Source organism: Panonychus citri, unplaced genomic scaffold (genome assembly GCF_014898815.1).
Source record: "Panonychus citri isolate SS breed McGregor unplaced genomic scaffold, ASM1489881v1 Contig00107, whole genome shotgun sequence".
NCBI lineage: Eukaryota > Metazoa > Arthropoda > Arachnida > Trombidiformes > Tetranychidae > Panonychus > Panonychus citri.
This window is the reverse complement of record NW_026515512.1, coordinates 80,057-92,982: the sequence shown is the minus strand read 5'-3', so window position 1 is coordinate 92,982 and position 12,926 is coordinate 80,057. Positions and strand designations below refer to the sequence as shown.

General features: G+C 32.9%; 6 protein-coding genes across 6 annotated transcripts; 2 read left to right on the top strand and 4 right to left on the bottom strand.

Annotated features, from left to right (window-relative positions):
• Window positions 1-1,107: 1,107 nt before the first annotated feature.
• Window positions 1,108-3,511, bottom strand: LOC128389299 (triokinase/FMN cyclase-like). Its single transcript, XM_053348857.1, is given in 2 exon segments — window positions 1,108-2,015; window positions 2,018-3,511. Coding segments are annotated over 2 exon segments (1,791 nt in total). The 5' UTR covers window positions 3,120-3,511; the 3' UTR covers window positions 1,108-1,326.
• Window positions 3,512-3,650: 139 nt separating this feature from the next.
• On the bottom strand, window positions 3,651-6,392 carry LOC128389300 (pyruvate dehydrogenase [acetyl-transferring]-phosphatase 1, mitochondrial-like). Its single transcript, XM_053348859.1, is given in 6 exon segments — window positions 3,651-4,639; window positions 4,745-5,103; window positions 5,105-5,397; window positions 5,486-5,767; window positions 5,989-6,117; window positions 6,253-6,392. Coding segments are annotated over 4 exon segments (1,710 nt in total). The 5' UTR covers window positions 5,729-5,767; window positions 5,989-6,117; window positions 6,253-6,392; the 3' UTR covers window positions 3,651-3,824.
• Window positions 6,393-6,494: 102 nt separating this feature from the next.
• On the top strand, window positions 6,495-7,728 carry LOC128389306 (glycine cleavage system H protein-like). The gene is made up of 4 exons (XM_053348865.1): window positions 6,495-6,821; window positions 7,008-7,151; window positions 7,284-7,385; window positions 7,482-7,728. Exons 1-4 carry the CDS (start codon window positions 6,647-6,649, stop codon window positions 7,622-7,624), a joined length of 564 nt encoding a protein of 187 aa, XP_053204840.1. The 5' UTR covers window positions 6,495-6,646; the 3' UTR covers window positions 7,625-7,728.
• LOC128389308 (dynein light chain roadblock-type 1-like) lies at window positions 7,656-8,693 on the bottom strand. Its single transcript, XM_053348866.1, has 3 exons — window positions 8,534-8,693; window positions 8,165-8,420; window positions 7,656-7,842 (listed from the first exon to the last, which is right to left on the bottom strand). Exons 1-3 carry the CDS (start codon window positions 8,537-8,539, stop codon window positions 7,787-7,789), a joined length of 318 nt encoding a protein of 105 aa, XP_053204841.1. The 5' UTR covers window positions 8,540-8,693; the 3' UTR covers window positions 7,656-7,786.
• Window positions 8,694-9,038: 345 nt separating this feature from the next.
• Window positions 9,039-10,806, top strand: LOC128389303 (succinate--hydroxymethylglutarate CoA-transferase-like). The gene is given in 5 exon segments (XM_053348862.1): window positions 9,039-9,403; window positions 9,558-9,744; window positions 9,816-10,079; window positions 10,082-10,568; window positions 10,570-10,806. Coding segments are annotated over 5 exon segments (1,299 nt in total). The 5' UTR covers window positions 9,039-9,115; the 3' UTR covers window positions 10,643-10,806.
• LOC128389302 (integrin-linked protein kinase homolog pat-4-like) lies at window positions 10,682-12,611 on the bottom strand. Its single transcript, XM_053348861.1, has 3 exons — window positions 12,474-12,611; window positions 11,396-12,293; window positions 10,682-11,321 (listed from the first exon to the last, which is right to left on the bottom strand). Exons 1-3 carry the CDS (start codon window positions 12,560-12,562, stop codon window positions 10,941-10,943), a joined length of 1,368 nt encoding a protein of 455 aa, XP_053204836.1. The 5' UTR covers window positions 12,563-12,611; the 3' UTR covers window positions 10,682-10,940.
• Window positions 12,612-12,926: the final 315 nt, after the last annotated feature.

The following is a 12,926-nucleotide window of genomic DNA, read 5'->3' as shown; positions in this document are numbered from 1 at the left end:
CCATTTAGATTTTGAATTATCTTTATTGGTAAACTAATTGTATTTGATTATGAAAATCGTGATTTGAAATTTTAATCATGTTAACAAGTAAATGATTGTTGAGAATTACAATTAAACTTAACAATGATTAACTATGTTCACATGATGGGTAACCAAATCAAATTTACTGTAATAATCATTTTTTTAAGATTGACAATCAATTGTGTTGACAATGAGTGACAATTAACAAGAGAAATGGTTAATTTGATTCATTGTTAATTCTGTAATTGTAACAATACACAAATAATTGGTTGAAAAAAGGCAATTGACCTTAAGGGGCTTTGACTGGTTGACCATTGGGAAAAAAGATTGATTTTATTTCCGATAATTTAACTAACTATTTAGTTAAATTGTTTGGGATGGAAAATTTTTCCACATCAATGTAAGGTAAACTAAATGGTTCCATAATTAAACTTTGAACTGAGAAAAGTTAACTAACTAGTTATTCAAGAATTGATTGTGATCAGTTAAAGTAATTGCAATTAAGGGTTAAAAATCTTTGGGACATTTGTATAGTTGATTTAATAGGAAGAATCTGTAAACTTGATTAACTTTAGACTAAACAAATTTAAGATCAGAATTGATTAGTTAATCTGATCATTTGTTGATTGGTTAAAGTTTTTTTTTGTTGTTCGTTAACAAGTTAATATTGTTGCTTCAATGATTCCAATAGTTAGTTAATCAATCAGAAATTAAGGTAACAAGAAACAATCAAGACAATTGGGAGAGAGAGATTTTTTTTTATAATCATTAAGAGAAATGATTAAGCTAAATGATTATCGTTGATTGGAAATTGAAAACAATCAGTGAAAGGTTGAAGATTAACAGAATGATCGTAATTGCGATTAGTAATCATCATTTCACCGGTAACGTTAATGTGAAGCAATTAAGTTTATCGTTAATTTGATTCCTTGAAATCCAGTTAACCATTTATATACAGTCAACAATTAACATTGTATTCAACTGATTAGAAAAATTAATTCATTTGTAATTTGGTAACAATCAAGTTAAAGATGATACATTTCGTGAGGAAAGTAAAGATTGTTGATCAATTATTAGAATCATTGATTTTTAACAATTACTGAAATTAATAACCCGATTAATTTAATTTCATTGTTATCGATAAGCTTTTTTTTCACAAGCAATTAACTTGTTAGACAATTTTGATCATGTTAAAACAATTAAAATGTATCATTTTCATTTTTTGATTGACCTCAATATCCATTGTCATAATTATTAATAAATTGTTTGTTATTTTTACTGATTGTTGTTGTTGTTGTTTCAAAGTTAATTTGATTGAATATAAGTGCAAATAACTTTTTCAACAATTAAGTAAATTGCCCAAGCTCCAGGATCGGGTCCTTGATATGGTTGTATTGGCGTGTACGAAGCTCGGCCAATCTTAGCGACCATTGAGGCCGTAGATTCAGCTGATAATTTAACTTCGTCAATTATAGCGGTCAAAACACTCGCCGTGGGCTCAGTTGAGGCCAGGAAATTTTCTAGCGCTTTAATCAAAGCGGTCAACGGGTCAACCAAGGTTCGATCTCCTGGCTCTGCGTAACTGTACAGGGTCATTTTGCTACACGATCTTTTGATGATTGGTAACCAGCTTTGCATGGATAATCCTAGAACTGGATTAACCGACCTCATAGATTCAACAACATTCGAGGCTTCGTTGAAAAATAAACTGAAAAGTGCTCCACTCGTTCCGCCCATACAGCTCTCGATAATGTGGGCTAATTGAAGGAAAGAAGCTACAAATTTTCCCGATTCTATGGTTGATAAAATTTTTCGAGCTCCAACAGCTAAAGTTGATCCACAATCCGAATCACCTGATTCTGAATCAAGTCTATTAAGATCACTTTCGTTATCGATTAAAACTTTACAAGCCGCGGAAACACATTTGATGAATATTGTTTCGTCCTCAGTTAATCTATCGGCTACACTTTCGTAACAACTAAGTGAACTTTCATATCTTCATGATCTTCGATGATCAGTCTACTTGGGTCATTTAATTGTCGAGATAAAGAAGATCCTTGGGTTATGATAGCACTGTAACATGGTGCATCCAGATGAGCCAAGATTTCATCATTTACGACCATCATACTAATACAGATACCGACCATATCGAAAGATGTTACATATCGACCTGAATAAGTACGTTCAATGGTAAATCCTTGCGAAGTCAACTGAGAGACAGTCTCTCTGATAATAATATTCATTTCCATAGTTGTTAATCCACCATTGTCATTGAATAAAAGGACAATTCGAGTTGATCGATCAGGTAAAAAGTATTCACTTAGACCAGCATCTTCGCTGGTCAACCGTCCAATTAACAAAGCAACGGCTTCATTAGCTGGAATATATGATACACGATCAGAACCTCTTTCTCCGTGAATTCCTAGACCAACTTCGAGTTGCCCTGAAGGCATAACAAAAGACGGACCAACTCCAGGAACATTACAAGGACCAAGAGAAATCGAGATGGAAGCGATTCGATCTGAAATAGACTGTAGATATGTTTTGATGGACCTAAGATCTGATTTCGATTCAGCTAAGGCACCAGCGATTTTATGGATAAAAAATACACCCGCTAATCCTCTTGATCCTCCAGCCTTTCCGCCCGCCGATCTGAAAACACAATCATCACCAAACACGAAAATGTCCACTTTAAACCCAAGCGCAATAGCTTTTTCCTTTGCTAATCCAAAGTGAATTCTATCACCAGTGTAATTAGGAACGATTAACAAGGTTTCACTGTTTTGACCAATAGGATTGACGATTTTAATTGTTCTCAGAACCTCATCAGTAGTGGGCGAAGCAAATATATTACCGGAAACGGAAGCAGTTAACAAACCTCGACCAACGAAACCAGCATGTGATGGCTCATGTCCCGAACCACCACCAGAAATTAAGGCAACTTTACGTTTCGACAGAACTGATTCTCCGAAATCTTTTCTCAACACAATGTTGGACGTTTTGTGGATAATCAGGTGACTATTAACGGTGACAAGACCTTCAAGGTTATCACGAACAGCACTTGGAATATCATTTACGAAATACAATCGAGAAGACATGATTAACTCTAACGATCAGTTAATTCATCAGAAAAGAAAAATCCAGTTTAATCAACACAGAGAGAGAGAGATTGAAAGTACTTAAGATAAGAACTTGTATCAAGTAAAGAAAAGATGGCGCTAGAATAACAATGAAAGAGAAATTTCGTCGGTTCGATCGTCCTACTTAATTTTGGGCGAAATTTTCTCAATCTTAATCTCAATTGAAACCTTTTCTCTCTCAGTCTTACTCGAAGCTTAGAAAGAAAAATCTTTCAAACTGGTTTATCGTCTTTCGCCTCTGTGTAAGGAAAAATAGTTAATATTCAGGACTGAAGATGATTACAATTAGTTTGATAATTAACCTTGAACTTGATTCTTTTTGTTGTCAAGTTACAATTGGTAAATACTCTTAACTTTCAGATAACTTTCACAATTAAACATGTTAACAATTACTATTACATAAGATATTGATTGTTTTTGATGAGAGGGGAATATTGAAAATGACTAGATTAATTGTCGAGGCAAATTTGATGTATTACAATTGAGCAATTAAAATTAAAACGTTTATCCTAAATAATGTTGTCATTTACAGATTTGTTTTGTTTTTTCACAATGATAATAATGATGATTAAATTACTTGTATAATCAGAATCACATTTGGATACCAGATGATCGGGTTAACCAAGATTGTTAATTGTTTTTGCCACAAATATTTACTCTTATTTAATCTAATTGCAGAACGATAACAGTTATATCATCTCTAAAATTACGGACAAGGTGAGATGGTAAAGTCAAGAAAGTAGATAATCTTTTATGTTGTGATTTAAAATCAGTTGGATTATCATCTTGGATCAGATTGGATAAAGGTGGAGGTGTTCCTAAGGCAACTCGGATTAAGTGTGTAGATCTGTTATCATCAATGAACTTATTGTAATCGATTGTTGAATCACCATGAACAGGAATCTTTGATTCAATTGAATTATCTGTAACCTTATTGGAAACTTGTTTACTGGGACAACTTTGATTAGAGTTCTTTGGCACTGGGATATTTTCACTTGATGAGACATTTGAATTTAATATAAATTGATGTCGGAATAATTGTTTAATCAAACAACGACTAGTTCCATACTGTTCCCAGAGACCATCGGTTGCAATTACAATGAATCTACTTCCAATGGTTGTTTCTGATTTTTGAGATAATGAGATCTTGGAGACTTCAGGTTGAGCTGTAAGGTAAGGAGGGGTCAGGTAATTTGGAGGTATAATATGAGGACCAAAAGCTTGAGTTAGGCCAACTTTTTTGATTTTTTCGATCTCCCATTTGTAACAGAAATCACCGAAAGCTCGGAAAGGCATAAGATGGGATAAAAGTCTATCATTTTTGATAATTGTTTTCTTTTCTTTAGCTGGATGGGCAGAAAGTAATCTCTTGGTTTCGGAGGCATTATCACTGTTATGCTCATTGGTTAAATCAACTGATTTAGTTACATGATTAGATGGACCATCTTCACGGAATCCCAAGACTGCTTTACAATCACCTGAATAATAATATAAATAAATTGGATTGTTAATCATTTGATAATAGTGTTGAAATTATAGATGAGAGAGAGAGAGATTTATATTTAAGATTAGATTAGATTTACCTGTAGACGCAATATAACAATCATCATCATGGATCATGATCAAAGAGACGCAACAACCACTAACGGCAAGCGAAAGATAATAATGGATGAGAACATTTGAAACAGGATTTGATAAACCATGTTCGATTTCATCTGAAATATCTTGATCACATTGTAAGAAAGCATCAGATATTTTCTCTTCAATTGTTTCATATGAAGTTTCAGTAAGTTTATGAGCAAATCTTTCCAGGTAAAATTTGGTTCTTTCTGATGAGACAGACTTGATTCGTTCACAGGCAATAGGTCCATACGATAAACTTAAACTTTGAGATATATTTGGAGCTATTTGTAAATCTTCAACAATTTTATCCAATTTTTTCATCAGAAACAATATTAACTGGATCCGTGCATAAAGATAAAGCGATATAACTAAATAAACGTTTTGTAACAACATCGGCACATAATCTACCACCATGGCCATCGAAAACGGCGAAAATCATGGCTTCTTTTGAAGAATTTGAATTTAAAGATGTATTGATATCGGTTAAATTTAATTTAGATACTCGAAGACGATCTTCAATCGGTTGATTAGAAGAAAGTTGATTACATTCGATTGTCTTTATTCGACCGTTTCCAGAAAATTTCACTTCATTCATAGTGAGAATACTTGTGACCTAAGAAAGAAAATATTATTTTATAAAAAAGAAATGATATTCGAATGTCGAAAATATCGAGTAAAGAGTCGAGGAGAAAAACACTAACCTGTTCTGGTGTCAGTTCGGGCGGTGGTTCATCGGATTCTCCACCGATTGCTGAGAAATAAGATTCTTGTTTAGAAGAAAAATCTCTTTTCTGATTGAATTTGGTGAATCCGAAATTGGGTAAGAATAAAAGGTTGATGTTCCCTCCACTCCATGTACGAAAATTTCTCGTATTAATGGACGGTGATGATGAGGTTGAAATCCTTCGAGGTTTAAATAATCTAAGTAGCATTGAGACTCTCATGATGATTGAATAAACAAGAACACCAGATTACAAGAATCACTAGTAAAAGGAAAAGGAGTAAGAAGAAAAAAATAGAAAAGGTTATAAAAAAATCAGCTGATCATTGTTTAAGTAAGTGAACAATGTAAAGCTAAATAAATCTAGTTGATTATTGTTGACAATTAACAGGATACTGGAAAAGAGTAAAACATTTGACTAGATTTGTTGTGATTACGAGAAACAAATTCAATAATAGAAATGGAAAACTAAATTGTAATTACAAATTTTAAATGTGATCAAGATGAAAAACTCAGGTTGCTAATCAACTTGTTCCTTTGATTCCTGGCGCAAGTTTGAAAAGGTTTCAGATAATCCAAAGAAACCATCACTTTCCACAGAGAAATAATAATCTGTCTATTTAGAACAATTAAATTTAGATGAAACAAGAAGAGTAATGACAATAAACAGAAGAAGAAGAAGATTAATTTAATTAGAAAAAAAGAAGAAGTAAAATAGAAAAGAGAGAAAAAGAAAATTGTACTTACAGCTGGAAAAGAATAGAATTTAATTCAAGCCTTGAATTCCAAGGTTACCTTGAGAATGGGTCATAAGGTTGTGATGGAAATTGAATTAATTTTTTTTCACAATCAATTCGTCGATAGTTTTTAAAGAGTAACAGTTAATTGTATTTAATTTAGTGAAATAAACACCATAATTAGAGAGGAAAGAGACAAAACAACCAAATTGGAATCACTTGATTCTGAATGTAGTCAATTGCTGGAAGCACCAGACATTTGATTCTCTCTATACATTATCTTGGTTCCAACTGAGCATAACCATTGAGAGAAAATTAATTTTCTTTATTTTTTTTTCTATTTGTGTTTAATTAATTGTTTCTTTTTTTTTGTTATTAATTAGATTGTTGGTGATCGTTTGAAAATGTATTTCTCTAAATTAACCAAGAGTTTGATTTCTTTTTCTAATGTAAATTGTTTCAATTTAATGTCAACAACAAAATGGATCAATGTTTTGTCCAATCAACCGGCATTTTCTAATTGTTTGGCTTCTTCAAATCAATTGAGAAAATTAAGTCTTTCTGTTAATCGATTTTCAGGTAATTATGGTTAATCTGTTTATTCTTTCATGTGAATATGGAATTTATGGAATATTGTTTCATTTTATTCCATTGAAATTGTAATTCCATTACTTTGGAATCATTTTCTTGTTGTTGTTTACCTTTTTTTGCTTTTGCTTTATTTTGGTTTATTTTTTGTTTCTTCTTGTTTTTCTTTTCAATTAGACCGAAGGTATCATGATAAACATGAATGGGTAACAATTAGTGACAATGTTGCGACTGTTGGTATATCTGATTATGCTCAAAAAGCTTTAGGTGATATTGTTTTTGCTGAATTACCTGAAATTGGTCGAGAGGTTGAAAAAGATGGTGAGTAATTGTTTCAGCTTATGAATTATCATTAGTCTCTCACTCTGATGTTCATTAAGTGATTCATTTGAAAATCAAATATTTTGTAAATTCGTTCATTGGATTAATTAGTAAATTGTTCTTTATCGTTAGATGAGGTTGGTTGTGTTGAGAGCACGAAATCAGCCAATGACATTTATTCACCACTTCGAGGTGAAGTTGTTGCCGTTAACGAGAAACTTGAATCGGAACCACGTAAGTTAAATGACCGATTTTTGTTTTTTCTTCTCGTTTTATTGGCCTTTTGTTTTTATTAATAGAATTTTTTTTTTCTATTTCTATTGCTCTCAGATTTACTAAACACATCTCCATATGACCAAGGTTGGATTTATAAGATGAAAGTTCCAAATGAAGAAGAGTTTTCAAGATTAATGGATGAGAAACAATACGAAAATTTTATAAAGATACAACAAGCGGGTGGATCTGAGAATTGACGAGCCAACGATGAATTTTGGAAACATCTCCTTTTTTTGGAATTTATAATAGATGGAAATTTATTAGTGAATTTGATTGATTAAAAATCATTCGAAAAATTCAATATCTTTGGACTGATTTCAGTATTTTTCCTTTCTTTAACTTTTTAGATCTGTTGATAATTATGCTGTTGATTCCAAAGTTGGATTCAGTAATGTGATCAATATGAAATCTTTGTCTAAAGTAAGAGAGAAAAAAAAGAGAAATCAATTAAGAGTTAGAACAGGAATAATGATTGAAATGTAAGCGAAATGATTAGATAAACTTTTATATCTGAATAAAATGATAGGAAAGTTGTTGAGAAAATCAATTCTATCTAAAATAAAACACTGATCAAACTCATGACAATAATATCAAGATGAGATAATCTTTGATTATCAAGAAACTCAAGATATTATTAATATTTACTAGATTCTTGAAGATATTTCTTTTATCAATTGATTAATGACAGGGAAAAGATTATCTGAAGAAGAGGAATAAAGTGATATCAATCTACTCACCGGGAACAACAATAAATTCAATTCTTTTAGTTCGTATCTTTAGAAAGGTAAGTTCATCATTCATATACTCTTTGTCTTTAAGAGCCATTCGAGCCTTTTCAACGATGTCACAAATTATGTTGGCATAACTTTCTGATGATTCCTTGTTCTCGGATAGAGTTGATTTAATTATGTTCCCTTCATCATCGGTAACAATAACTCCCATCACCGATTTGTGAGTACTTTCAATACGTTTAAGGGTTTCTTCAATTTCTGCCTTCAAACCATACAAATCAAAACAGAAAACAGAAAATAGAAAAACAAAAATTAGTGATCATACAAATGACAATTTTCATTTCATTCTATTCATTTCTCAACATTACAACTTACATTCATTGTTTCCTCAATAACCGGAGAGATGGACTATAAAAATACAAGTAAAATTATTGTGAATCTAAAGTTGAATCAATTAGATGATTAAAAAGACAATTAAATGTTGATAGAAATTGATAGAAATGAAATGAAAACAAAAATTAAATTTCTGTTTCCATTGACAACTAACATTGTAAACAGAGACAAAAACGTTAACCGAATTGATCAGAAATTTGTGCTGCCATCTCTTGACCCTGAAACTCACTAAGGAATAATGAAAATCATTGATCAAAATCAACTCGAAATGAATTGGTTATTAGAATAGATTTCAAAAAAAGCAATTTGGACCGAAAAGTATGAAAGTAACAACAATGAAGTGTCTTACCAGAGATTAAGTGAAAATTAAGGTGCAATCGCAAATTCGGTCCGATTGTAAGTCTCAATTTGAAGTTGGCACTCAGGTGAATTGCTTTGAGGTAGAGCTGCAATCGCAAGGGATTCACTTGGATCGTTGCACCAGTGGATCGTTTGTTTAACCATAACAATCGTAATTTTTTATGTGTAATTTGAATTATTTTCAAGTTTATTCTTCTCTCAATCATGAATTGTTTGCGAAGTAAAGTCTTTCTAAATATTGGCCTTATGATCAAGCCTACTAGATTTTCAACAAGTGTCAATGAGAAACTCGAAGGCTGTTTAAGTGATGTCACCGTCCTCGACTTGACCAGAATTCTGGCCGGACCTTTTTGTACAATGTTACTTTCGGATTTAGGTGCTAAAGTAATTAAAGTTGAAAAACCAGGTAAAGGTGACGAAACCCGAGGTTGGGGTCCACCTTTTGTTAATGGAGATTCTACTTATTATTTGTCCATCAATCGCAATAAAAAGGTAATTGAAAAGCTAATTGATTAGAATCGTTTTTGTTTGTACTCATTTATCGTGAAGATATTACAAAGTGTCACCTTTGATGAAGAAATTGTTGATTTCTTTTCTCGACTTTGAGCCTTAAAGTAAATTCCCTTTGTGTGTTTGATATTATCAGAGTATCGCGATTGACTTTAAAAGATCAGAGGGTTTGAAGATATTGGAAAAGTTGGTCGCCTCAAGTGACATTTTCATCGAGAATTATATTCCTGGTAAATTGAATTCCATGGGACTTGGTTACGATGATTTGAATAAAATTAATCCGAAAATAATTTACTGTTCAATCAGTGGTTTTGGTCCTACAGGTAAATTTGTAATCTCTTTCCAATTAAATCCAAGAAAATGAGTTTCTAATTATTTTCATTGCAATGTTAAGGTCCATATGCTAAACGAGCTGGTTTCGATGTGATCGCCGCTTCAATGGGTGGACTTTTAGCCATAACGGGACCCGAAGGTGGTGAACCTTGTAAAGTTGGTGTCGCCATGTCCGATCTAAGCACTGGCCTTTATGCTCATGGTGCTATTCTTGCCGCTCTTCACCAAAGATCAATCACTGGTCTTGGAATGAAAATCGATTGTAATTTACTGTCAACCACAGTCTCAATTCTTGCCAATCTCGGAGTGGGCTACCTTAATTCGGGTATAATTCTCGAAGAGGAACTGCCCATGAAACTGTTGTACCTTACCAATCTTACGAATGTGCCGATGGTAAACATATCACTCTTTGCGCTGGTTCCGATAAAATGTTTCATTCCATTTGCCGTGTGATCTTTTCTCCCGCTGAAGCTGAAAAAATTATCAATGATCCAAAGTACACTGATAATGCAAATCGTAATGCTAATCGTTTGGAGCTTAACAAACTAATCACAAAAGGTTTAAGTGCTAAACCAATGCAAGAATGGTTGAAACACTTTGAAGGTTCAGGAATCTCTTATGGGCCAGTTAATGAACTAGACGATGTCTTCGAGGATCCTCAAGTGATCCACAATCAATCAGTAATTTCAGTGGACCACAACAAAGGAGGAAAGATCAAATTACTTGGTCCAGCGGTCAAATATCAACCATTAGCGTCCAATTTGTCAGCCTTTCGAAGCGAAATGAAATCGCCACCCGATGTTGGTGAGCACGATTGAAGTGCTACAACAATTGGGCTACAACAATGAGACCATTGAACAATTAAAGGAGAAAATTATCCAATGTTAATCTTAAACGTGATGAACATGAAAATTGAACGCAAAGTAATTTTAAATTGTAAATTTTATTTCAAATGTAAACTAGAAAACTAATATGACCAATCCAGAAAAAGTGATTCTGTTATTTTTTAATTTAATTCTAATGATATTTTTATTATCAATTGCGAATTATTTGATTGTTTTTGTTAAAATGTTTCATAATTGTTAATCATATTGATACATTGATATTTATATTGTTATATTAATTGTTTCCAATTGTTTCATGATTAGTGGTATTATTAACACTGAAATTTGACTGTTTAGCACAATTAAGCATGAATCATTTTCTCAAGGATTGGAAGGACTTGATCAAAGGTTGGTCTTTTTCCTGGTTCCTCATTCATACAGATTTTAGTCAATTTTCCCATGTGAGAAGAGATTCCTGGTGGAATTGAAATTCTTAAATCTTCCAGGGCAATTTTCATTCCACATTCCATAGGAGATAATTCAGAGAAAGGCACTTGTCGAGTGGCCAATTCCCATAAAAGAATAGCAAATGACCACATATCGGCGGCTTTTATATTGATCTCTGTAAGTTTTTTCTGTAAGACCTCTGGTGACATCCAAGCGGGATGATAATATTTATTTCGTTCTTGGAATGAAAATTTGGTGTCCGCCATGTTAATTCTGGCAGTTAGATCTTCATCAATCTGTAGTAAATGGAAAGAGAGAAATGTGATTAGATTTACAAATGAAACACATTCGAGCAGAAATTAATTCTTACGTAAACATGTTTAGAATTGAGGAAATATCGCATTATCGGTGGTTCCAGAGAATGTAGGAAGGCCATTCCTTTAGCGATATCGACGGCAAATTTTAAGGCACGATTTTGATCGACAACAAGATTTGTCGGTTGATGGAGGACTTGGTAAAGGCTTCCGTAGGGCATGAATTGATTGATAACAACCAAATTGGGCGGTGAATTGGTACAACCGATAACTGGTAATACATTTGGATGAGAAAATATTCTGAGTCTAGGAAATTCTTCAGAAAAATTTCTTGACGCTCGACGAATCACATCAACTGAAGGTTTAACACCAAGAGATAAAAATTTAGCCGAAATTTCATTATTCTGCCAAATTCCTCGCCAAGTTTCACCTGATTTGGTGATTGATAATTTATCCTGTAAATGAAGATCTTCCAATTTGATTCCCATATGACGAGAAAGTGTCGCATCTCGAGATCGACTTTTAGTACCAAGCCAACTTTGCTCTTTGTATGGAACTTTCTTTGAAACATCTTGTCCCATTTTCTCAGCAAGTTCAAGTAAACTTGAGGCCATTTGTCCTTTACTCTTATCTAACGGAGTTTCACCATACTTGTTGATAACGTTAACTCGAGCACCAGCGTTAATCAAATCTTCGGCAACTTGTTGATAGCCCCAGAAACAAGCATAATGTAAAGGTGTATTTCCATGTTCGTTGATTGAATTTATGTCAGCCTTATGACGAAGAAGATAATTAACTATCTCTCTGTGTCCATGAGCGGCAGCTAAATGAAGGCCAGTATCATCGCCCATATTGGTGGCATTGATTCGAGCTCCTCTGTTGATTAACATCTCAACGATGTGTCCACGTCCAGATTTACACGCCCAATGAAGTGGACTGAATCCATGATCATCACTATTATGAGAAAATCAAACAATGTAAACAAACAGAGTTATTCATATGGTAAACAAATAAACAGAAAGACATAACATAAAAGTCAAAAGAAAATGAAAGGTCAACAATTAACAATCAATCGATTCGACCCAATTTCAATCAACAAATTTTCACAATGGACAATTTAAATTAAATTCTTACCCTTGATTCAGATCATGAGTTGTATCATCGAGCCAAACCCTAACGAGAAAACCATTACCTTCACGACACCAATGAAAAATGTCTTCCATTGTTTACTTATTGAAGATGATAAATATGAGAGAGAGAGAGAGAGAGAGAAATTGTTTAGATCTGTTGAATCACAATTAGAACTGATTGTTGGTTAAAATTGTACAATGATAACGGTGAAAGGTTATTTAAGATGATTAAGAGAAAATGAATGAACTAAAAAATTAACAGGAAAGAAAAGTAATAAGAAGATGAGGGAAAAAATATCTTCTTTTACCATAAATAGTATCGGTTGAGGGATGAGGATGCTTAGTGTTTAGAAAGTTTCTTTTCACTGTAGAGTGGGTGGGGAACAAGTTGCGCGAGTTTAACCTGACAATCTTATTCATTTTGTGATCATTTGGTTAAAATATAAGTGAGTGAGTG